The sequence below is a fragment of the Dryobates pubescens genome, chromosome 1 (genome assembly GCF_014839835.1).
Source record: "Dryobates pubescens isolate bDryPub1 chromosome 1, bDryPub1.pri, whole genome shotgun sequence".
Lineage (NCBI taxonomy): Eukaryota > Metazoa > Chordata > Aves > Piciformes > Picidae > Dryobates > Dryobates pubescens.
Genome location: NC_071612.1, coordinates 54869160 through 54894688, shown reverse-complemented (window position 1 = coordinate 54894688; position 25529 = coordinate 54869160). Strand labels below are relative to the sequence as shown.

Sequence of the window (25529 nt, the reverse complement as noted above, 5' to 3'; positions counted from 1 at the left end):
CAGCATGTAGGTGTTCAAAAGGTATTGCCTTTTAGACTCACAGAGGGTATCTCTACTTCACAATTTCAGATGTATTCTCCTCTTCTGACTCTGTCCAGGTAAAGCCCTTCCTTACAAACCTTTCATTTTACTTCATGTACAAACCACACAGATTACTGCAAGACTCTCAATACTTCCCAGTATCAACTAATAAATCCTTACCCTTTTCTAATGCAAGCAGCTCCTGGCTTGCATGAAGCGCCATTTGGGAACTCTAACTACAATCATTTACTTTTCTGCTGTCACCTGTATTCGTAACGTTGTTTCTTGTTCCTCCTTTCTCTAGTGAGTAACATTCCTGTTTTCTTACAATGTTCCTTCTCTGGTTCCCTCAGTCCCTTCCATTCTCCTCCCCAGCGAAATTAGCCAACTCTTTCGGTTTCTCTCATGGCACCAGAGCAGCTCTCTTTTCCAATTAGTGGACTAAAACAGGATATACTTTTCCTATGTCCATCAACACTCCTTTTTTCCCCCATTTCTGAAGGGGGAAAAAAAAAAAAAGCACAGCAGTAAGGCCTACAGGCAAAGTAGACAAACTTTCACCCCTCTTTTCTCAGAGACCCAAGGCACGGAGATTTCACCCGAGCCTTTGAACGCAGCTTGCCCCGCGCAGGTGTTCCCACCGGGCCCTTCTCTCCGGGCCAGGATGCGCAGACAGCGGCTGCTTTGCTCAACCAGGGACTGCTCTGACGAGCCTCAGCCAAACCCCATTCCACGCTCCCGATGAGGCCGTCTCCCCTTTCAGGGGCAGCCCTTCCAGGGCGCCCCCTCGCCGCCGCCGTCCACGGTCCCGCCCCGCCGGCCTCACCAGCTACAGCGCACTCCGAGGGGGCGGCCGTGGCCAGCCCCCGCCCCGCCGCCGGGGCCGCCGCCCCCCCCCCTCAAGTCGCCCAGGATGCGGCCGGCGGCGGGGTGCTGGCTGCTGGCAGGAGCCGGGGGCGAGCAGGCAGAGAGGTGGGGTCCCGCCGCCGCCGAGGCTCAGCGCTGCCGCCGCGGCTGGGATTAAGCTCCCACTCGGCGGCGATGCGGAGCGGCGGGGCGGGAGCGGCGGGGCCCAGCGGGAGTGCGCGGGCTGTCGCCGGGCGCTAGGAGGGCGCGGAACGGAGCCGCCGGAGCTCTCCAGGGTGCTGGGGCGCCGGCCTCCCGCGGGGAGCCGAGCTTCGCTTGCGTCCACCGCCCGAGCTGCGCCTAGTCGCGCAGCGCAGCGGAGCCCCGCCGATGCCTCGAACACGACCGCTCCAGGGCTCCACGGTGGTGCCGAGCAGCATGGCCCGGATTAGGTACCTCCGTGCTGCTGTCTCGGGATTTTATCTGTGGGAAGCCGCGGTACTGCTCAGGTGAGTTTTGCTCTTTGGGGTAGAGAAGGTACACTGGCCAGTTTTCTCGGGCGGCCGAAACGCCCGGGACTCGCGCAGCGAGCGGCTGTGGTCGCTGCCTTTCCTCGCCGCTAACGCCTGGCTACCTTCGGCAGCCAGACTGGGCACGGAAAAGGAATGCGTGGGGTTTGCGCCGTAAATGAGTTTGTAACCTTTCATTACCGCGAATTTGATTCTGCATTTTACAAGCTGAACACTGTGCATTTCCTTCAGCTGTCTGTACTCAGGGTTTCCCTATTTGATCAGTGAATTTTATCCCTGTTTTTAGCAGGAAATGTAACAGTGGTTATCTTAAAAATTCTTAACGGTGCCACGTGTCAATATTTTAAAGTTACAGGAGATAATCTGAGTTGGTAAAATACAGATTTATTGCTATTGGTTATTTTCAGTAAAGGGAAAAATGAGGGATTACATTCAGGCAGAGAAGTCTTTTACAGAAACCAAAGAAATGATCACGGAGTGAACAGAGGATATGGTCTAGGCAATTTCCCTTAAGAGGGAAAACATCTGCTGTGCCACTGACATTTGTAAAAAATGGCAACGTATCTACAAATTATGACCTGAGTTCACACTCATGTGACTGAGGTTCATACAGCTTTTTCTGCCCAGCAGCACACCTTTTCTGTCTAAAGTAATGTTATGGTATCAGTGCAATCATTCTTTTAATACATAGCTCTGAAAGTGTGGTGATAGCAGGCTAAAATAAACTTGACTCCTCCATTTAAAGGTGAGGGAAAACTTTCAAAGGAAAAATCAGATAACTAACAAAGCAGGCATGAATGTCAGCATGTATTCACTGCTAATGCAGAGTGAGGCATGTTTGTTAACATTCTAGCTCTGTGTCACAACGAACAGACTATGGCAGATAACATGACAATGCCAGATAACATGACAATGCCAGACCGTTTTAAGAATCACATTGTTACTTGACAAAGATAAAAAAGGAAACTTATGTTGGAAAAGTGGTTTTCCAAAAAGAGTTTGGAGATTTTACATGGAAGGGTTTTAATAATGGTGCACAAAGTTAAAACTGGGTCAAATGGTGTGGGATTAAATGACACTGGGAGAAAAGAGTAAATGTGTTTACATTACCATTTAAATTTTCCAGTTGCACTGAGTCTTTAATGTTCAGAGTAGATGACCAAGCCCCTGTGTAGTGTAGGCAATACAAGGAGCATGGTGTTAGTATTGCTCTACTTCAGTATACTTACAGACTTATTTTTTCTCTGCATGCTATTTAAAGGCCATCCTACTCTTGCATGATTAATCCTCTATTTTAATGATATTAAACCACATATTAGGGACTGTTAGTGACTTTAGGTCTAGCAATAATACCTGAGAAATCAGAGTCCATTCAAGACACACTACAGTCTTCACTGTGCTTTACAATGTAACAAGTGGGGGGAAAGAAGGAAAAAAACCCAAGGTTAAAAATAATAAAACCTGTAAAATTCCTGGAGCAATTACTTCTAGTTCTTTTACAACTTAAGCCTTGTGAAATTATTTCCATTAGTGCAAATGGAACAGGGAATAGCGAGACTCAGCTTCCACTCTCTGTGCAACACACAGCCCCCAACCTTAGCACCTATATAATACTCTGAATGAAACGATGAATGTGCTGCAAATTCCTAGGTGCAAACCTCGTTTTACTTCCTCAAACACTGTAGAAAAAAGGAATGTATCTTCTCTTACATTGTACAGCATCAAAATGTTTCTGCTTTTCATTAACACACACTGAAGGCTGTGTGAAAAGACTGAATGAACCTGACAGTAAAAACTCTTATTTCTTGTCCAACAGCCCCGAGGCTGTTTAAAGTGATCATTTAAATCTTAGGCTTGCCTGTGAAGACAGATGTTTAGTTTTGTTTTCAATATGGGTCAGTGGTGTATTTGAGGACTGGGAGAAAAGCTATAATCAGGCCTAAATAAAAAAAATAAAATAATAAATAAAGTATTTATTAATGACTTCCAGGCCAAGTCCCAGTGTGATACTGAGAGTAGAAATGCAAAAATGAGGGTGAAAGCTAGGGGACATAATTTAATAGAGCCTAAAAATAACTGTAATTCACTACCAGAAAAGGAAAATGAAGCTGTAATAATCTCTAAGACTGAATATTCCTATGAATTTTCATTAAAGTAATAGCATAAACAAAAATTCCTCTAGATTTGCATGGCAAGAGGTCATGCTGAGAGCAAGATCATACTCGTAGAGTCAACATGAAGATCATATTTATGAGCACGTTTCATGACATCTCTCAAACTTGCATGGACAACAGCACAGATCTATTAGAACTACACAGTTAGTTCTTTCTGGGGACTCTGCTTTCTCCTTAAAGCATGTAGCTATTTTATATGCACACCTGTGTATGGGGAAAGCACAGAATGAAAAGGTAGGTGGCACTGTGTAAATGCAAAATAGATTCTCCCTATATAATATTTCTTTAGTTATGCAAATTAGCATACACCAATTTTCAGGCTATGACTAGGTTATTACCTCTTTCCTTGTTCTGTTCACTGCCCCATTGCCTTTATTTTGAAGAAAAGAGTATCACAGAGATAGATAATGGCACTTAGAGACCAGATTCTTGTGGAAAAGATCTTCGCACTATTTAACTCTGGGGCACATCTCAGCTCACAGTTAACTGCTTTTGAAATTATTCCTGCATTACATTGCAAATTTATTTCAGATGAATAGCTTTAAGAAGCGGAAGTCAGCATTAGTTTCCCCAAATAATGAAAAATGAAAAAAGAAAACAGCTAAAAATATATTAAGTATTATATACTATCACAAATATGTTTGACGATATTTTCAGATGTTCTAATGGGAATTCAGCATCTTATTAATAATATAGAATACAGAATTAACCAGGTTGGAAAAGACCTTTGAGATCATCAAGTCCAACCTATCACCCAACACCATCTAATCAACTCAACCATGGCACCAAGTGCCTCATCCAGGCTCTTCCTAAACACCTCCAGGGATGGTGACTCCACCACCTCCCTGGGCAGTACATTCCCATGGCCAATCTCTCTTGCTGGGAAGAATTTCTTCCTCACCTCCAGCCTAAACCTTCCCTGGCACAGCTTGAGACTGTGTCCTCTTGTTCTGGTGCTGGTTGCCTCATCCAGTCTCTTTTTAAATGCCTCCAGTGATGGTGACTCCACCACCTCCCTGGGCAGCACATTTCAATGGCCAGTAACTCTTTCTGTAAAGACCTTCTTCCTAACATCCAGCCTAAACTTCCCCTGGTGCAGCTTGAGATTGTGTCCTCTTGTTCTGTCACAGGCTGTCTGGGAGAAGAGACCAACCCCCACCTGGCTACAATCACCCTTCAGGTAGTTGTAGATGGCAATAAGGTCTCCCCTGAACCTCCTCTTCTCCAGGCTAAACAATCCCAGCTCCCTCAGCCTCTCCTCATAGGATTTGTGCTCCAAACCCCTCACCAGCTTTGTTGCCCTTCTCTGGATATGTTCCAGCAAGTCAGAATCTTTCCTAAACTGAGGGGGCCCAGAACTGGACACAGTACTCGAGGTGTGGCTTAACCAGAGCTGAGTACAGGGGCACAATGACTTCCCTGCTCCTGCTGGCCACACTATTCCTGATGCAGGCTAGGGTGCTATTGGCCTTCTTGGCCACCTAGGCACACTGCTGGCTCATGTTTAGCCTACTGTGAACCAGTACCCCCAGGTCCCTTTCTGCCTGGCCACTCTCCAACCACTCTGACCCCAGCCTGTAGCACTGCATGGAGTTGTTGTGGCCAATGTGTAGAACCTGGCACATGGATGTGTTGGACTCTGCCCATCTGTCCAGCCTCTCAAGCTCCCTCTGCAGTGCCCACCCACAGATCAACACCTGCCCCCAGCTTGGTGTCATCTGCAAACTTACTGATGATGGACTCAATCCCCTCATCCAGATCACCAATAAAGATATTGAACAGGATAGGGCCCAACACTGATCCCTGGGGGACACCACTAGTGAATGGCTGCCAGCTGGATGTGGCACCATTCACCACCACTCCCTGGGCCCAGCCCTCCAGCCAGTTCCAAACCGAGCACAGAATGCTGCTGTCCAAGCTGAAGACTGCCAGCTTGGCCAGGAGTTTGCTATGGGGCATGGTGTCAAAGGCCTTGATGAAGTCCAGGTAGAACACATCCATAGCCAGCCCCACATCCACCAGGTTGGTCACCTGAGTTATGCCTACAATATTGTCCAAGAAATAAAAGTGTCAATTAAAATCAGGATGGGAAAAAAATAGTATGTGAAAGAAAATGTCACATTTCAGGATGAGAGCACTGAGGCACAATACCTTTCCTCATCAGCCCAGACTCAGTTTGAAAAGATTTTGTAGGATAAATCAGTCAACAGAGTCCAGGTCCTAATGAAAAAGGTTTCCTATATCTCAGGGAGTGGCAAGGGAAGGGAAGGTGAGCTGGTAGTTTACCTTCACAGAAAGGCAGGCAGGAACAGGAGCCTATCAACAAAGTTTGCAGTCCTGCAGCACCTGTGCAGAAGCAGAGTAGATCCAGTACAAAAACCAGTTCAGATTTACAAGCAAAGCTGGTAGTGATGAGGCAGGTCCAAGGTTATGCCCAAAAGTCAGGACATCACATCAAGCTCCGGGTCAGAATTAGGAAGGTGGGAGGCCAGGTAAAGTTGTACTTCCACAGTAGCTTGCACAGAGACCAAAAGCATCTCACCAGCACTCTGGAGGTTAAAAATAACAATAACAAAAAAAAATTAAAATCCCAGCTCCTGAGAGAAGAGGGGTGAATCCCTGCTAAAGCTTTTACAGCTTATCAAACAGCTCTCTTTCAAAGTTGTGCTACTGTATTATTGGAGCTGGTACCCCTGGCATGAAGGATGTATGCTCAGGGTCCTTATAGATGTTAGGAGGAGAGCATTCCAGTTCCCTTGCAGGGGATGGGGGGAAAGCATAGACAGGCATTTTACTTTCCAAAATTCCAAACAAAAAGGAGGTGGGATTTCCTGTGAGCAAGAGTATGTTACTCAAATTCTCTTGTATTTCAACTATACCATTGAAAATACCGAAATCCCTTTGAATAAAATACAGGCTTTGTCATGAGTAAAAATTTAGTCAGAACTTTTGCAATCCATTCTTTATTTCTATGAAAAAAAATAGTTGTTGGTTTTTTTTAAATTTATTTTATTCCCATCTTTGTAATTTGTAGAAAGAATTAGAAGCAGATTTTTGAGTTTATAATGTTATAAACTAAGTAGATTAGCTCACACCAATTAGAAACTTGAATCCTTCAGTTTTTACTGTGCTAGTGACATTTTCTTACTTTTAACCTCTCCTAATTAGTTTCTAGACAATTGATGTTAACAACAGCTGAAAGCAAGTAATATTGTGAGATAAGTGCTATGCTTCTGTATGATGAAAAATGTAATAGCTCCTCTATCAGGTTACTCTTGTCCAGATATACTAGGAATCATGGCAATTAGAGAAAATGAAAATCTTTATAAGATTAGAGCTTCTTATTTTAACAGATTTAGCATACAAGCTTCAAATGACCTTACTGAGTATTATGTAATAATACCTATGGGGAATTATTCCCACAAATCAGCTTTTCAGCAATGAACAATGAACAGCCCTTCTGTGTAGAGTTGCATCTTCTCCTTTTCATTGCTTTTCCCACTGATCACCATAATGTTTGTTGGGAGAGTCATTAAAAGAAGTTAGTAACCGATATGTAGACATTGTGAACAGATTGAGTAAAAGGCACCTTTTGGAAGCTATCAACTCTCAAGCAAGCAGGAAAGGACACAAGTAGAAACTATATGTAACAAGAATGCAGGACCAAAGCAGAAGAATGAGAAGAGCAGTCTGCAATGTAAAGTCAAGAGAAAAGGCAAAACCCTTTGAGACTGCACTTTTTTCTAGCTTAGACTGTAAACCATCATTTTTTGTGGGTTTTGAAGCTGTATGATCCATCCTGATTTTCAGATCCTGCATTAATACAAATGCTAGGTATTGAAAGCAAAAAGAAAGAAAAGAAGTACAAATCTAGACAGCATATGATTATAAAAGAATGAATTTTGTTATTGCTCTTCCAGCTGTCTGTCTAATGAATTCCTTCAGTGTTATTCAACAGCAAATGGGGTAAATATACTTAGTCTACATTGCAGTGGACTTTCTATATAACAAACACTTTCTGTGTAATTTTGCTATACCACATACCAATCCATTATTCCTCTAGACTTACTATAGATGCACAAAATAGGCAGGGACAGTGGGTAGAGTCAGGGCAATTTCTACATAGGAACTTCCCTAAGGAAGATCAGTCCTCTTCAATATTGTTATTACTGAAGTTTCTATTTGGTGACATGAAACATTTGTGAAATGCAGTTTCCAGGGGGAACAGTTTGAGAGAACAGAAAATATAGAAAAAAATCAAGAAGGCTGTAGTCTAGGGCTGTTGAAATAGTGGAGCTGCACAGGTAATGGGGAAATAGAATAGAATAGAGTAGAGTAGAGTAGAGTAGAGTAGAGTAGAATAGAATAGAATAGAATAGAATAGAATAGAATAGAATAGAATAGAATAGAATAGAATAGAATAGAATAGACCAGGTTGGAAGAGACCTTCATGATCATCATGTCCAACCCATCAACCAATCCAACCCACCTAAACAACTAAACCATGGCATCAAGCACCCCATCAAGTCTCCTCCTGAACACCTCCAATGATGGTGACTCCACCACCTCCCCAGCCAGCCCATTCCAATGGGCAATCACTCTGTATAGAACTTCTTCCTAACATCCAGCCTAAACCTCCACTGGCACAGCAATATAAATCAATGGCTACAGGGAAAAGTAAGCCAGCAGATTAGCCTGAGACTGTCCCAGTGAAACAATAGCAAACAAAGGAGTACCGCATTATCTCAAAAATGTAAGGTTGAGTTAATTGCTATTAACCTGTATGTGATTCATATAGCAAAAACTAATTCAGAAGCTGCACCAGGGGAAGTTTAGGCTCGAGGTGAGGAGAAAGTTCTTCACTGAGACAGTTGTTAGGCATTGGAATGGGCTGCCCAGGGAGGTGGTGGAGTCACCATCCCTGGAGGTGTTCAAGAAGGGATTGGACGTGGCACTTGGTGCCCTGGTTTAGTCATGAGGTGACTGGTTGTGGTGACGGGTTGGACTTGATGATCTTTGAGGTCTCTTCCAATCCTGGGGATTCTGTGATTCTGTCATCATCAACAAAATCAGTGCAGCCATGATGCTGAAAAAAGCTAACTAGCGTTTTAACTCATCTTGATTAAAATTCAAGCTGCAGTTATAACTACACTACCTGTCTTAATATTTTGCCCTTTTCTCCATTCCATCTTTGGTATAAAATATATATAAAATAGAGTTGATATTAAAAAATGTGATAGTTGAATACCTACCCATTTCACCTTTGCCCAAGGCTTCACATAATATGTACATTTTGCATGAGACTTCACTATGGCTAGAATTTATCTTCAGTTTCTTTTTCTCCCCTTCAGAATTTTGAAAGGTGAAATATGAGCCCAATGTAATCCTTCATTGCTTCTCTGAAGATCCACAAGTACCAGAATATATAATTTCCAAGATGACTTTCTGTAAAATTATTTGATTATAAATTTGTATTAATTTTTACCTATTAACTTTAATTTCATAGCTAACCACTCAGGAGAAAAGCCTTGCACATATAGTTATACTCGACATAGTTCTTCAGAAAATCGGGGTGTTTTTAAAATTGCTACTAATTTAAGTCCTAGTGAGTGACTGCAGAGCTTAGTTTTGGGATGCAGTCAGACTTGATTAGTAAAAACATCCTGAGTTTTTGTCCTGCTAAGGCTTTTAATTTCAAAAACATTTCTAAAATGCACTGTTATCTGTTAGATGCAGTAGTACACAAGTGTGTCCATGCTCTGGGCATATGTAGGCAAAGACATACTCATCTGCAGGGACCAACTAAACTTCCAGTTTTATGAGCAATATATCTGCTGGCTAAGGGTGCCCTACTAGATAGATAAAATAAATGTCACAAAATGGTAACTTGCTGGCAAAAGCAGGGTAAAACTTTTTTTTTTGAAGGGAATACCAAAAATGTTGAAATCAGTCATGACTGAAGCACTGATTTCACACAGCTAAATTATGATGAACTAAAGCATTCTAAGGTAAATGTTAATTCTGTGCCTAAACATCTGAGTCATGTTTTCCCTGACACTATAGCATCAGATGCAGCAGTATTAGAATGAAAATCAAAGTGGACAGATTTCATCATCACATCTGGACCACATCCTATAAAATATTTCTTTTAAATAAATAGTAAATGTTCTCAAAGCTTTTTGCAAAGTTTCTGGGTTTGTTATTGTTTGGTTGGTTTTTTGTTTTTAAAAAGCAAATTTATCAGTTTGCTTTAACCCTTAATTTTCAAGAGTTAAAGTAAAATAAACTATCTTCTGTTTTGCTTCAGTTCCTGCACACTAAGGATTGAATACAGAATTGTTTTGAACATGATACTGAATTTTTTTGCTACATAAAGTGAATATTAAGTGCACCCACCTGAGACAATAAGCCATGATTACAGAAAGTACAATACAGTAGAGAACTGGAATAAAACATGCTATTTGCAAGCAGTTTCTCCATATACATGTTAAAATTTTACCTCCAAACCTCATCCCAAATACTAGCACTGTGCAATCTATATATCTCTTTACCTAATTTCCTTGTTCCTGAACACAGATCTTTGGATGCAAGAGTACTCAAATTTTCATCGGTAATCAGAACCTAAGCACAAATGAGTTGTTTAGATTCCCTAACAGTTACCAGAATGCATTTTTTTTTTTTTTTTCATCCTTTTGAACTGTGCTTACTCCTTCAGAAGAGGAAGTGTCTTGTACACCAGAACTCTGTTTTGGGGGTGGTTCTCAATGCCTTCACAATCTTCCAAGGAAGGGATACTCTACCTGGACCTTGTGAAGTCCGGTGCCCAGGATAGGATGTGCAGGAAGTGTCAGCAGAATGGTGCAGGTCATGATCTCTGCTTCACCTAGCATATTTCCATTTGTTTATATGAAGCTTAGAAGACTCAGATAATTAAGGGTGTTGGATACATGGCATGATCAAATAAAATATGTATCTGAGAGGAAGCTTAAGTATCACTTTCTGTATGTGAAGGAGAACGTGTGTAGAGGACCAGGATCATTTTGGTGGAAACACGAAAAGCTAGGAGCACTGTCTTTTAACCTTCCCATTATTTTCTCTGACTTACTCAGTAAGGAATATGCTTCAGTGCATACATTAGAAATACTGGTTTCTGTCATTATGTGGCATGAAGACTGCCACTCTTACCATCACCCTGAAGCTCAACGCTATTCCTTAAAGAAAATCTTATGTTGAATTATATAGTGTTGACTCTGGATAGAATTAATCAAAAAGAAAAAAAATTACTTAATCCATGTATCTCATGTAAATGATACAGTTGGTTGAACATCACCACTCCTGTCACAGAAAATTCCAGAGCTCTGTAAAGATTGCATTACTTTTTCTACACACAAAAGGAGGTTTAAATTGCAGAAAGCAGGAAAAATCTCTGTCACTTCTGTGGGGAAAATAGTCAGAGAAGTTTTTAAAAATTAGAAACTGAGACTCCACCTTCAGTTCACATCAACATTAGAAAACTGATTGCCTCTGACAGAATAGAAAGGGCACTGGACAATATTCCATCCCAGCCTGGCAGCATTTCATTAAAGCAACATTGAAATGGATATGTTTCTGTAAAAATCTTATTTCAATAAATTACTATTTTTCCAACTAGAACATTTTCTATTAATTGAAAATCCTTAGTCAGTAGTAATAACACAGTATCTGCACTATAATTAGCTGACTAATCAGAATAAACAATTTAATGAGAAGTATTTTGGGAAATAACTTTATCCAGCACTGAGTTCTATTTACTGCTAAGTTTTGACTTCTCTGGGCTCTAGTCCTGCTTGTTGAAATACTTTATTTTAAGGTGAGGCTATTTTCAGGCTATTTTCCACTTTCCTCTAACTAAACTTATGTCTTACCAAGCTTACTTTGGAGAAAATATCTTGTCTTCTAAACTGCCATCTGACATGCTCATGGAAAATACAGGACAACACTTGTACTGATGACACAAGTAGAGCTTCCCTAGAGCAAATGCAATAGTGTTTAATTGAATTGTGCTTCAGTCTTAAAAAGCCCTACAGTTTTAATTCAAAATCAGAGTTTTGCTAAACCTCAATAATTTCATTCTATCTGAAGATTTTTATGAATAGTAAAATAATTGTTTGAGAGGAAACATATCAAAGAACGCCACTTCTCAATTTCAGCTACGGTTTTCAACTCCTAAAAATGGATTTAAAAAGCAAAACAAGATAAAGGGGGAACAGAAGACATGGCATTCTAAATGGTCATTAATTATGATTACAATAAATATGTTTCTTCTGCAAATCTACACTTCAGTGGACACTGTTCCTGTTTATATTGAGTGACAGTACAGCAACCTAATATATGCAAAGTAAATTGATGGAGCAATGCCATAGTAGTAAAATATCTATCTAGAGAGTAAATTACTAGAAAACATAGTAATAGGCATCTCTACAATTTTAATGTACATTTTGGGATGCATTCAAAATACATGATCAACCAAGCATCTATAATCTGTAGAATTCTATTTTCAGTATTCGCAGCTTGCCCCTAGATTTGGGAAGAGTTTGCATTGTAGTTTTTTGATGTGTTTTTTTGTTTTGTTTTGTTTTTCCCTTTCTTTCTTTCTTTCTTTTTTCTTCTTTTCTGTCAGGTCAAAGTTTAATTTCAATTAATTCTCCTTTCAATCTAATGTTGAGTCATTGACATCAGTTAAACCATTATTCATTATGGTAAAGAAAGCCACTATTCAGTTCCTGCACAAGTTCAATTGGTTAGAGGAATCATTGATTAATCACAAAAATCTGTGTAACTGTTTAGCTCTGACATGCTTTTATAGAAGCATATGTGGTGTTATAAAAGATAGTCTTCTAAAATTATTTTACTTGATCGTTTTACAATCTATCCTTTTCTCCAATGAATTCTCTCCATTATTCAATTGATATGCAAATTCATTTTTATAATGAGATACTAATTCAAGTTCAGACTACTATAAATTAGTGATTTACAGTTTCTATTGTCAAAGATATTCCATTCCTTTTAGCCAAGGTTATCTATTAAAAACCCCCTTCCAAACAGTTAATTGAATTTTGTGAAGATCTGCCTATCTTTAATTCAAAGATGCCAGAATATCATCCATGCAGTAGATCTTTGGAAGAGTGAGAGATTTGTCAGAATTTAAATATTTGAAATATTCCCTGCTCCTTGTATAGGTGTTTGATTGTTGATTGAACAAATCAAGAAACAGCAAGAGACTTAAGATCTGACTGTAGAACATTTATAAAAATAAGCTATACAACAGGCACAAAAGACTTCTAAGGAGGTAGGGGTTTCTGGAAATACAAATATTGAAGAGTTAAAATTCATAAAATATCTTAAGAAAATTCACATGCTGCATGACTGAAATTGGCAACAGTAAACTTGTCTTAAATGGGAAAGCAAAATTAGACCTGTGGTTTATTGAATACATTAATTAAACAGAAAGCCATGCCTGTAGGATTACAAAGAATGCTGACAAATTAGTTTTCTTCCTTTACCCCAAGAGATTTTTTTTCTTTCCAAAGGGGGGCTGCAAAGCATTGTGTTTATATCTGTATATGTAGTGAGTCACAAATAATTATATATACAAATTTATCCTCACCTAGAATGTAAGCCCTTTGACCTGGAGAATGGTGATAGGTCAGATTGGCTTAATCGGAAGGCTTAAAATCCTGTTATTATTCCCTCTCTGTTAAGAAAATTTGAAACAGTCCACAAGCTTTTTTTAAAGCTATAGCCCATGAAGTGATTAAGCTCTAAACATTATACCATTTTTACTTCAATAACAAACAAGACTGGAGGAAGACCGGAGGGCTGGAAGGCGTTCTCAATTGTAGCAATAATGGAGAAAAGCTATGACAAGATAAAAATATCAGGTATATCATTTAAAAAAAATGCTTGTAACCATTGCCTAAGCTACAATGAGCACTAAATGCAATGATACTTCAGACACTGAAAGAGAAAAAATGCATTTTTTTTTAATCTAAATCTGAAAAGATATTTTAAATACTTGCATTGAAATGCAATCCCATATATTTAGCATGCAGTCTTCCTCTCTAAACTACTAAATTAACAGAGTGGATCATTTGTCATCTTAATAGAAATCTATTGCTTGTTGCACAAAAATATTGTTAAGACAAAAATGTGTCTTGATCTGATACTATTTATCTCTGCAGCATGATATTGAAAAATTAATCTGACCATTTGAATTTATTCAAAATAAGAGGATAAAATTCCCTCCTTGCATTAACCTTGAATAGTAGAAGAAGGTAATACTACCTAATTCAGGCATCTAAACTAGAAGTTCATTTACTCTGGGTTCATGAGGTAGATAATGTAAAGAGACTGAGTCCTCCAAATTGTAATTCAGAGAAGGAGATGAATTTTGAGTCTTGTTTTCCTCCTCAGAAGCAAGTTTCTGTGTGAGCTAGAATGGGGCAGCAGTGAGAGCTGATGCTGTATATCACTTTCAGGACTGGGTTTGTGCAGCTGTGACCCTCTGATACAGCTCTTGGCTTTTTAGGACAGCCCTGGCTTTTTGTGAGTCAATATTGCTGATGAATGGCTTTCAGTAAGAGAAGTCGATTTGTTTTCTATTTTCTGTTAAGGATTTTGCTTTCCAGTAGAGTGGAGAGGTTGTTTTTAAAACTGCATTGCAATTTTAAAAAATACTTGCCTTAAACATATTCATTCCCCTTCTGAGCTGCCATTCCACAATATCTGCCTCATCTGCAAGGCTTTTAAAAGTTCAAGTTGTGCATTGAAATAAAACACAGAGAACTGCATTTCTCTTCTGACACAGCTATCTCAGACACCCAGTCTAAACTCGTGAACATCTGTGTCATGCTACTTGACTGAACAAATGAATTATAATGAAAAACTGTGCACAAATCTAGTAAAACCTTAGTTTTATCCACACCAAAAAAATAATGAAATTAGTATTGTTTATGCCTTACCTTGACATTGATTTTTTTTTTTTTGGCCTAAAATTGAAAGCAGTTTTTATGATTCTGATAGGGCAGTATTTATCAATTCTCTACAAACAAGGAAAACACTTTAATTTGGATGGGCTTGAGACCTTCAGTGGTCATTCTTGTTAATGTTTGGCTGTAATTATGAGCCGTCACATTCTGGAACATTTTTCTTTCAAAAAGGTATTTTTGTCGGGTTTATGTTCACTCTTGCAAATTAATAGATCAGATTAGAGACATTCCCTTTACCCAAAAAAACCCCAAAAAATAAAAATCATGTGCTTCTAATTTTATCAAACTTAATACTCACTTTAATCCTACCAACTCCATTAATCCTAACAAGTATATTTTATGAAAAGATCTATATCACGCAGAAGAGGTTTTAAAGACTGTTTTCATACCACAAAATCTTATTGATACAATTTTGAAAGTGCAGTTATCAAGGTACTGTCGGATGATCGACATCACCAGTTTGAGAAACATTTCATTGTAGCAGACCTTGTTAATTACATGTTTACGCTGCATAATTTTTACTTTAAAATTTATGAATTTTAACACCATTACATACAGTTACAGAATCAAGATAATTAGTCATGAGATTAATTAATCTAACCATTATTTGTGAACCAGTGAATAAATACCAATGCAGATAAATTTACTGATATCCTTTTTGGTATTATTGTTTGTGAGATGCAGCTGAGTGTGTATCGACTGGCTGCATTTTTAGCTTTCCTTATGAGTGTGTAATCAATTTCTTGAGATTGTCCACAAAGCTTTTTAATGTAAAGTGTACTAAAGTCATTCAGACATCAGCTGGAGGCAATGGTCCACAAACACAGGATCCAGTTGCTCATGGGGTTTTATCACACTTTCTGTCCAAAAGATTAGACTAATTAATGACATGAAAGAGCCATCAGACCATCATAATACATGCAAAGTATAACAGTTCCATAGTATGCATTCTAAGATGAAATATGAAACTTCTGCTTCTTTAAATGGCTAAGATGGATTGTGGTTGAGATGAAAGAAAGAATTTCTGATCAGATGAGAAAAATCAGCAAGCCAAATACGACAGTAACCTGGTGTTGATACAAGAGTTTCTAGATTAAATACACATGCAGTTTTATTATGGAAGGAAGAAAATGAACATGCCATCTAATTCAAAGCTAACTGGTATTGATTGTATTTAAAAGTAACTTAGTGATACTCTGGAGACTGCTTTCAGAATGACTTGGATAAATTAGGGGACTGCTCTAACCTGGGCTTAGAAATGTTCTTTCTCTCCAGGAAGTTTCTAGTGGAAGGTATCACTACAGCACAGCATATTCTTATCTCTGTCATTCACAGGTAGCAGCAGCAAACTGGGGAGTGTCATCAAGTGCTATAAGATGTAATTCCTTCCTTCACATTTTGCCTGTACTATTCTTATTAAGTCCTTCTGGAGGACTACAATCTGTCTTGTACAAATGTTGACAGTAGCCCATACTTTTTTTTCTTCAATATTTGCAAATAAACATTCTTTTATAATTAAAAAATCACACCAAATACAATTTTTAAGAACCCATGTTGAAAAGGTTGAGAAGAGAAACCAGTAAAAACAGTACTTACTATAGCACACAAATGATACAAGACTTTCAAAGCTGTACAACTGAAAATGCTTCTGAAAAGATAGCTTTAAAAATAAAGCATATATAAAGCACTTTCATTTGTAAAATTTGTGCTGTAGCAAAAATGTGCAGAAATTTGAGGCACATAGAAAAGAGGTAATTTATGAGTAGGAATACAGTGATTCTTAAAAAACCAACCAACCAACCAACCAACCAACCTATGGGAATGCTATCTGATTTTTGTAGGTTTAAATGTTTTAAACAAGGAAACAGTTGTGGAGATTGCAAAATTCCCTTTGAAAAGTTGCTCTCAATCATTTCCCTTTGAAGAACAAGAAGAGAGTAAGATTTCTTCTCACAAACATGCCTACTTTAAATAGACATTTCAGGAGCATGGATTCATGTGCCATGCTTTCTATTCCTAGCTAAATTGCCAGCTTGTAGATGAGATCTCCCATTTAAATTCTGTAGATTTTGGTGCTCTAGCTGCATATCTGTGTTAGCTGTTTCTATTAATTTTTTTCTTCCAGACTTCTGTAATACCAGTTATTTTAAAGCCCTAAAAGAATAATAATGCAAAACATATCCTCAGTAGAGGGATTAGAAAGGATCTGAATCCCATCATAGTCATACACATTGCAATATCCTAATATCTAGCTCCATCTTGACACACAAAGGCTTTTCAATCTCAACTCAAAGTGCTATACTATTCCTGAACTGAAGTTTTTCAGTAGCTGAAAGCCATTTAGTTTATGCTGTTTCTTTCATGACAATGTTACCATTTAGCTTAAAATTCTTTCCTCCTTGCAGATGCATGTCAGAGATAGAGCACTAGCACATTTTCTCCTAGCAGTGTTCCATCTCTGATATTAAGATGCCTGTAGTTTACAGATAACTCAAATGCAGTTTCCAGTGTAGAGCTTAATTCCATACTGTGCAAGGAGATGATGCTTGCAACTGCTGGGTAAGTCAAATACCCAGCTGTGAAAAGAACTGAGCTAAATGGGCCAACATGACCACATGTAACCTTCAACCCAGATTACAGGTTACAGTACAGGCAACTGTAAACCTGCAACCCAGACTCTGCATAGAAGGACTCCAAGATGACAATATTTTTCACTTTGAACTATACCTATTGCTTCTCTTCCTTAAGATCTTTAAGGTCACAGTGTCCTTTGGCAGTCTGAAGATTTCTCCATGAGACTTGCAATGTCTACTCTGAATTTATTCTGCTTTTCTATGTATCACAGGTCACTCCTTTTCACCAAGCCAGCCATATATTGAGCACAATGCCTTATATTTTGCTAAACTGTGTCTTACAGAAAGCTTAACTGTCTTGGTTGCTACACTTGGATCCTCTGTTATCTTTATTGTTAAACTGTGTGCCTAAATTTCCATTTGAATTTGTCTCACTGATTTTTCTTCTGCCTCTCTTTGAATAATGTCCAGTGTTTTCTGCCCCTTTGATGTATTTACAGAGTTTGGTTGTGCTATTTTGCAATATTCTTTTTGATAAACTAAGCTCATTGCGCTCATGAAGTCTCTTAATTTCTTTGTTACTTTTCTTAATGCTTTGACATCATTTTAAAACTTGGACACAGGATTTGACACAGTGTCCCCAACCTGGTCTCATTAATACAAAATTTTAAGTGACCTTCGCGCTTCTACTTTTTCAAATCTTTCCACGCCGCTGGATAGCACAGTAGTGCTGTGACAGCTGTACCACAACAGTGCTCAGGTGTTCAGCATAAATTCTGAATCCTTCTTAGACTCACATTCCCAATTTATCAATATCAATATTTATACCTGTGTCAATGGTGTTGGGTTTTTTTTTCTTTTCTTTTTTTTTTTTCTTTTAATTCTTAGTTTTAAACCATCAGTGACTTTCTATTTTCTTTCCTGATGGTAGATGTCAGTGCTGAACATAATTCTTACTATAACTCCCCACAGTAGCTGCTTCTCTAGAATTTAGGATGTGTGTGCTGATGTAGAGAAGCTGCACCTTGACTTTTCTGGGCTGCTTCTTACTCTCTAACATTTATATTCCATGGTAAATGTCTTCAGCTTGACCTAACAGTTTCTGACTCAAAAACCAGTTTCAGTAGGTCATGCACTCTCAGAGACCTGTGATTCAGGGTGTTTTCCTATCTCGGTTCATTAAATTCTGATTTCTCAGTCTTCAAGGCCTGATTCACAGCTCATCTCTCCTGAAGTTTTAGGTGAACACTGATTTAACAGCCAGAATAGATCAAAGACAGAAGTAATTATAGCCCTGGTGATTCTGATTTTCTTTTCACCTCTAGTTTTGTGTAAGTTTATTTGGAACAAAACCTTTTACCCAAATTTTTGATGGTGTAAATTCAGCCTACGTAACAAATCACTATTACTATTATACAATGCTTGACAACATTTTTGAGACTCCAAGAGCCACAAATAGTTACACTGTATATCACAATGTTACTCACAATTTTATTTGTATATATATTTACTGACTACTGTAACTCAAGTAAGAGTTCGAAAACAGTAAAGACCTTTCAATTGGGTCCACATGGCTGGTCACAGTGTTGATATCCCTCACTCTTAGCGTGTGTAGTGCACATTTTAGAATGTCAGTGAGAGTTCTGCATGAGTATGGAGAGGAGGCTATAGGAGATGACATTTGCCATGTGGCACGGAGATAAAAATTTTGCCCTAAAATAGTTCCTCCTGTAAGTTGTTGGGCTTTTTCCACCACAGCAGGCACTTTTGTTTTAACAGATAATGACTCTCTATGACTGTTAAAGAATACCATTTGCCAACAGAGTGTTCGATATTTTGTATTATGTCTAAACACCAACATAAACTATTTGCTGAACAAAAGTGGTGGTAGTATTACTATCCTATGAACTATGCTTACTACTTTTTTCCTGATGTAGCCTTCTGTTACACCACACCCAGTTAGACAGACCAATCCTAACTGAACTCAATATTACATCATTCCATATGCACAACTCTTGTGTAGATGACTTTACAATGGATGGTTGACTGAAAGTTTTATTAATCTTCAAAAATCCTGAGGAAGAGGTAACAGTAACCTGTAACTATGCAGCTTAGCAAAATACAATTTGCATATAAAATGTCTGTTTCTTTGCTACTATTATTTTTGAAACATAAACTAGCTTGAAAGTCAGTCTCAGCTTTCCTATTTTCTTGTTCACACAAGAATGAACTAAGTGATTGACTGTAAAATTCATGTTTCCATAACAAAATCTCTAACAAAATGTTCTGTTCTGGTTTTTTGTTTTCCCTTGCTACTAGCTTGGTAGCCACAAAGGAAACAGACAGTGCAAGATCTCGTAGCATGCCAATGTCGCCATCCGATTTCCTGGATAAGCTAATGGGCAGGATGTCAGGCTACGATGCAAGGATCAGACCAAATTTCAAAGGTAAATTCAAACCTAAACTTTCAGGGTTTAAGTATTTCAGTATGTCTTCTCACACAAATGCTGTTTCTGGAATAAATATGAAAATGAAGTATGCACTAAAAAGTATTTGTTTTTTTCCCTTTCATTCCTATGACAGTTCATGTCAGTTCTAATGTGCTCTACTCCTGCCATTTTCACATCCACCCAAATGCAGATCTTTTGGAAATTTAGCTTATCACAGAATGCTATCACTGTCACTATTATCAATAGATTTGAATTGTCTAATACAGTTTGGTTTTATTTTGCTTTCCTGAAATGCATGTTAATGGATTCATCTTTCCACCTTGGAGCCTGAAGCACTCCAGAAAGCAAGTTCCATGAAAGAGAGGCCAAATATTCATACCTGCCTGTTCCTAACTAGAAGGAAGTGCATGTTAATGATATGTCAATCACATTTGAGAGACTTTATCTTAGTTGTGTATTACCAAACCTGTTTCTCACTCCAGTGTCGCAGCTGTGCTTTTAAAAGGCGAAAGGGACCATCTTTCTTCATGTTGCTTTCCCTGTTCTCAGTACTCCACTGAAACTGCTGGTTTCAAATACCTGGAATTGTCTCTTAGCATGTGCCTTTTAGGCACTTATCACAAAGGATATTCAAAGAAGTAAAAAATCCAAGGTTTGCAAATGCAATGATTACATCTTCTGAAGGTCTTCCTGCAAACCATATTATCCAGATGCAGACATTCAAAAATAGGATATTTAATGAAAGGTTATGCACACTGTAATGTTATACAAATATGTATGCTATTTTACAGACAAAGACCACCCATTCTAACTTTTACAGCCTAGGAAGCTTAGGCAAACTTATCTATTCATTTTTTTCAAATGCAAAGAGTTACAAGAATATAGTGGAACTATATTTCACTGTGTTTCTGAATTGTTAAATTGAGTTATCAATCCTTTGAAAGAGTAAATGTATTGTGATCAAAAATACATTATTCTTTTCCTTAGCTGCTTCCTCTTGTGCCTAACTTCTTGAGTTCAAGAGATTTCTTCTTTACATACAACGTTTCACTATGAGGCAGTTCTACTCCCTGTTTACTACAAAAATTGTCCTTCAAGCAGACAGGCCTACCTCCTTTAAGTCATCTGTTACACTGCCTTTCCATCCTAATTCTTATTCAGTACTAGATTTTATCATTTTCCAACATCTTCAGGTCCCAGAAACTTAAGTGGTTATGACTCTAAAGCCATTGCTGTTTCCTGGTTTAGCCAGAATTTGCCCAGACTGATTCATAAGAACCAAGTAGCTTGTAAAATTACTTCCTTGTCAGTAAACCATAAAAAGTTGGTATTACATATATAAACTTATTGCCCAGGATTTACTGCAGCTGGAAATGCTTTGCTTTTAAGTAGTTAATTATGTTGATATTTCTTAGAAAATGATAAAGATGCACTGGAAATTCAAATACATCGATAAATGATTTACAGCAGCGATCAGTATCACTGACAACCATACAGTTGGACTTTCCTTTCTGGAGGTATTTTGAAGAATATTCCAGTGCCTGGCCTGCTGGAGTGTTAACATGTCAAATAATATTTTCAAAGCAACCCAAAACATTGTATTTCTAAAATTGTCATCTTATATGAATGGAAACTCTTGTATTTTCTGCTCCTCATTAAAGCTACCTTGACTTGTTGCCATTGTATACTCATTACTGTGCAAACCACAGGTTCAACATAAGGTAAAGCTGTAGTAGGCAAAAGAAGATCTCAGGTAAAAACAAAGCACTGCAGTTTTTCCTCTTCTTTAACTCTTCTCAAGTCCTGCAAGCAAGCATTTAAAAATGAGAAGTTTATCACTTAGCAGTTGTTTTGGAGATTGAGTTTTGGAGTGCGTCTTGGACACCATACAATCACAATCTGCTGATGGGGCTATGATGAAGAATAGGCAGATGGTATGGAGATTAGCAAATTCAATACAGTACTTCTTGAAAGCATAATTCAAAAGATTTACAGCCTTGTTTTGTAACTATTGAAATTTAAAGAGACAAAACCTAATTTGACATTGTTCTTTTTCAAAAAGTGTACTTTCTAAATCTTCTGAGACAGCTATGCAGTTTGAACAAATCTGCCCAGAATGATTCAAATCTGTCACAAAGAATAAGTTTCTCCTTAAGTGACTTTGCCACTTTCTGGTTAGTTTTATTACTTCAAGTGCTGGGGCTTAATGCCTTTTTGAGTTTTTAATCTGGCAATAGTTTTCAGAATCAGAACAAGAACTACTACGAGAACTCAAACAATATTTTAAAATAATTTGTTCTTCCAATAAAATTCTGGTATAGACAAGGTTTTAAACTACCAATTTTAGTCATAATTTGACTAAGTGCTCTGCTTTTGGATAAGGAATTCTGCCTGTCTGTTCTTGTACAACAGAAATTATAATAGAGAAGATGGACTGTAATATTTTTGGTATAGGATAAAGCATAAAATTAAGATCTCTTATAAAAATTTTTGTTCCAGTTACAAAATATTTTTATTTTCAGTACATCAAGCGTATACCAAGGTGCTTCTCCTACTACAAAGATTCAGTGCAAATCCATGGAGTGCCTTACCAGCAATCACCTCATACTTTGAAAATTTGCTATTTATGCCTAATGTTAAAAAAACTTTAAAGCAAAAGGCCTTTAAGGACTGTCTCTCACTTCTAACAACCTTAAAAAGCCTTTGACAAGATCATGTTGAAAAGTTTTTGAGACTCCAAATAAACTATTTCAGTTAATTATATATTTAAATTAATATTTAAGTTATAGATTGCCTTTGTCCACATACTCATCAGCTCTTTCAGAGAGAGCTGCAGTAGATCTGAAACATGTTCAGCAAAAGTAATCACTTCCCCTTGTTGATCTTCGTTAGGTATCTCCCCACCCAATACTCTGTCCTGTCCAAATCTCACTGCACAGTCACTCCACCCAGTTTTGTATCATCAGTAAACTTTCTGAAGGTACACTCTGTTCCTTCTTTGAGGTCATTGATGATTATAGTCAACAAGACTGGACCCAGTACTGACCCATGGAGAACACTGGGGATGTTCTAGACTCTCTGCCATTGATCACAACCCTCTCATTAGTCCACCTCACTGTCCTCTCATCTAACTCACATTTCTTAAGCTTCCCTATGAGGATCATGTGGGAGACAGTGCTGAAGCTGAGGTAAAAAAATCATCCATTGCTCTCCTCTTATCTATCCAGCCACTCATGCCATCATAGAAGGCTATCAAATTGGTCAAGCATGATTTATCTCTGTGGTTAATCCATGTTGCCCACTCATGATAACTTTCTTTTCTGCATGCTTAGAGATGGCCTCCAGAATGAGCTGTTCCATGACCCCTGCAGGGATAGATGTGAGGCTGACTGGCCTGTAGTTTTATGAGTCCTCCTTCTTACCCTTTTGGAAGACTAAAGTGACACTGGCTTTCCTCCAGTCCTCAGGCACCCATTCTGTTTTCCATGACCTGTCGAAGATGATGGATAGTGGCTTAGCAATAGCATCTACCAGCTCCCTCAACACATTAGCTCATCCCATCAGGGTCCATAATATTCACCCATATCTTGTAATCATAACAATTCTTATAATTTCTACCAGTCTGGTGGGTACAGAGGTAAGGTTCACAGGGATAGAGTTGATCATCAGTATTATCCACCATCGTACCTCAAGCCCGTTTTTCTTTTTTTAATTAAACTTATACTTGCTGGACAAGGTAGCCATTTCCACTGATACCAAAACTGACATGTGATAACTGACTCAGTGATTCCTATTTCCACAGTTTTGCAAAGATTTTTATAAGGTATGGCTTGATTGAACCTCAGTCCGTCAGTTTGCTCCTATTTGCTTTGCCTGAAATGTCTTCTAAAGTCCTCATACATTCTTCCATCAGAATGGCTCCAGTATTTGACACAGCTAGCAACTAGAAACACAAAGCCTCCATTTAATTTTTCTGCTCTGAGCTTCTTATCTTTCATGGATACTTTTATATCTTAATAATCTTCTCCTACCTTCACTTTCCAGATCTTGGCAAGATTCTGTTCTTAACACCTTACAGATAGTTATCATTGTTAGTGTTCCTGTCTCTAGTGAGTTCCAGTTTGGGGTTTTTTGTTTGTGGGATTTTTTTGTTTGGTGTGGTGGTTGTTGTTGTTTAATTATTATTATTCCTGTATTTAATGTATGTTCAGCGTTCTTGTGGTTTGCATTCCCTGTGGTTTCCTGTTCATGTGTGCTTCTTTTTGACCACGTTTTGCAAAGTTCATTTTTACTCTTTACACTATCTTTAAGTAATCTTTCCACCATTTACAATCTGCTTTTATCTTCTCCTTTTATGTTCCTTTCAACTAGCTGTTAACTATATTCCTGCAATGCTGCTTTTGAAATTAAGCATCAGCATTGTGGTGATTTAGAGCTTTTTCTTCATAAAAGCAGCTAACGTTTTTGGATAAATTGAACTTAAAATTTGAAGTGTAGGACTATGTTCAACAAGGTAACATCATACCGAAGTGGAAATGATGACAAATATTACAACAGGGAAGTTTTTGTCAGGAAAGCTGCCTTGCAAACAAATTATCTAACATGTCCAGGAAGCATAGTACTCTCTTGGACAGTTTTTAGTGACTCTGCCTTTTTTTTTGTCACTCTGTTTTTTGGGGGTTTTGTTTTGTTGTGTTTTTTTTTTTCTTGATCATTTTCAGGAGTTGTCAATGACAAAATTTACTGAATTCTAAGTACAGATACACTGGATATGCTCAACAGCTCTAAATAAGTAACCAAGTATCAAAGTGAAAACACTGTCAAAGTAACTGCAGAGTGATGCCTCCTTACCTGAGAATTCTGCTCCATAAGTGTAGTCTTGTGTATTATTAATGATTGAAGAACACACAGTGATTTTTTCCCCAAATTGCCATAAAGTACATCAAAATAATGATTGCCTTGAGGAAAGAAAATTGGATGTTCCAAGTTGCATCCTGCTTTTTAATGGATGTTCAGATTCTTTGTGTACATTGGTCACTTTAGATTTGCTAGCTGCAAAGCATGAGCAGAAGCAGACAACTTCTAACTTCAGCAATCCTAGAAAAGAAATAATTGCATAAGGGTTCATAAGACTAGCACTCAAATTCCCTGTATAGATCTTTCATTATTAGTGACTGCTTTGCACTGCTAAAAGACCTCCAGTGCTGAACTGGGTTATTGATACAAAAATATCAAGGTGCGGGAGAGTGACAGAAAGACCTTGTGATGGAAATAAATCTTCTTTCCATTGTACAGAGAATAAAGTTGATAAGAAATAATGGAGCAATTCACATGCTCTATCACAATGTCATTTTTACAGAAACGTTCAGAGAAATAATTTAAAACCTTCTCCATGAAGAGACAAATCATTGTTCAGTTATCATCATGACTGCCCTGACACTACTGATGCTTCAAAATTGCAAGATAAGACAGAACAACAGTTGATTGAAGGCCTGTGGTAACAGAAAATTCAGTTTAAATAGATCCTTAACCTTTTTGTGGATTTAAGAGAAATAAGAATAGAATCTAAGTAATTTGTTTCTTATCCACATTTTTCCTGCAAGCAGTGGCGATAAGAGCAGCAATATTTTTCTGTAACCAGTGATGACAGATAACATGAAAGAGAGCAGCTGCTTAGAGTGAAAAAGGTGACTTTCATCTCTAAGTGTTGTAACAAATGGCATACAGTTCTCACTGAAACACATAAAAATGCTTTTTACTACTTATTTCAGATGGAAGTTTGATTATTTTGTATAGAATAATCTGCACAGTTTCATACCAAACTTTCTCTTTTATTGCAAGAAGTGGCCAGTCAAGCAGTGTAACTTAGAGAAAAATCAAAAGGAAAATTATTACAAAACCTTCAATT

The 25529-nt window shown here is 38.1% G+C and overlaps 1 protein-coding gene across 2 annotated transcripts in view; it reads left to right on the top strand.

The window, feature by feature from the left end:
• The first annotated feature begins 919 nt into the window (after positions 1 to 919).
• GLRA3 (glycine receptor alpha 3) overlaps positions 920 to 25529 on the top strand; it is a 66732-nt gene continuing 42122 nt past the window's right edge. For both annotated transcript variants that reach the window (XM_054168935.1, XM_054169000.1), the window contains exons 1-2: positions 920 to 1376; positions 19491 to 19618. In XM_054168935.1, the coding sequence (XP_054024910.1) occupies positions 1258 to 1376; positions 19491 to 19618 (247 nt within the window). In that variant the 5' untranslated portion in view covers positions 920 to 1257. The remainder of the gene's footprint in view (positions 1377 to 19490; positions 19619 to 25529) is intronic.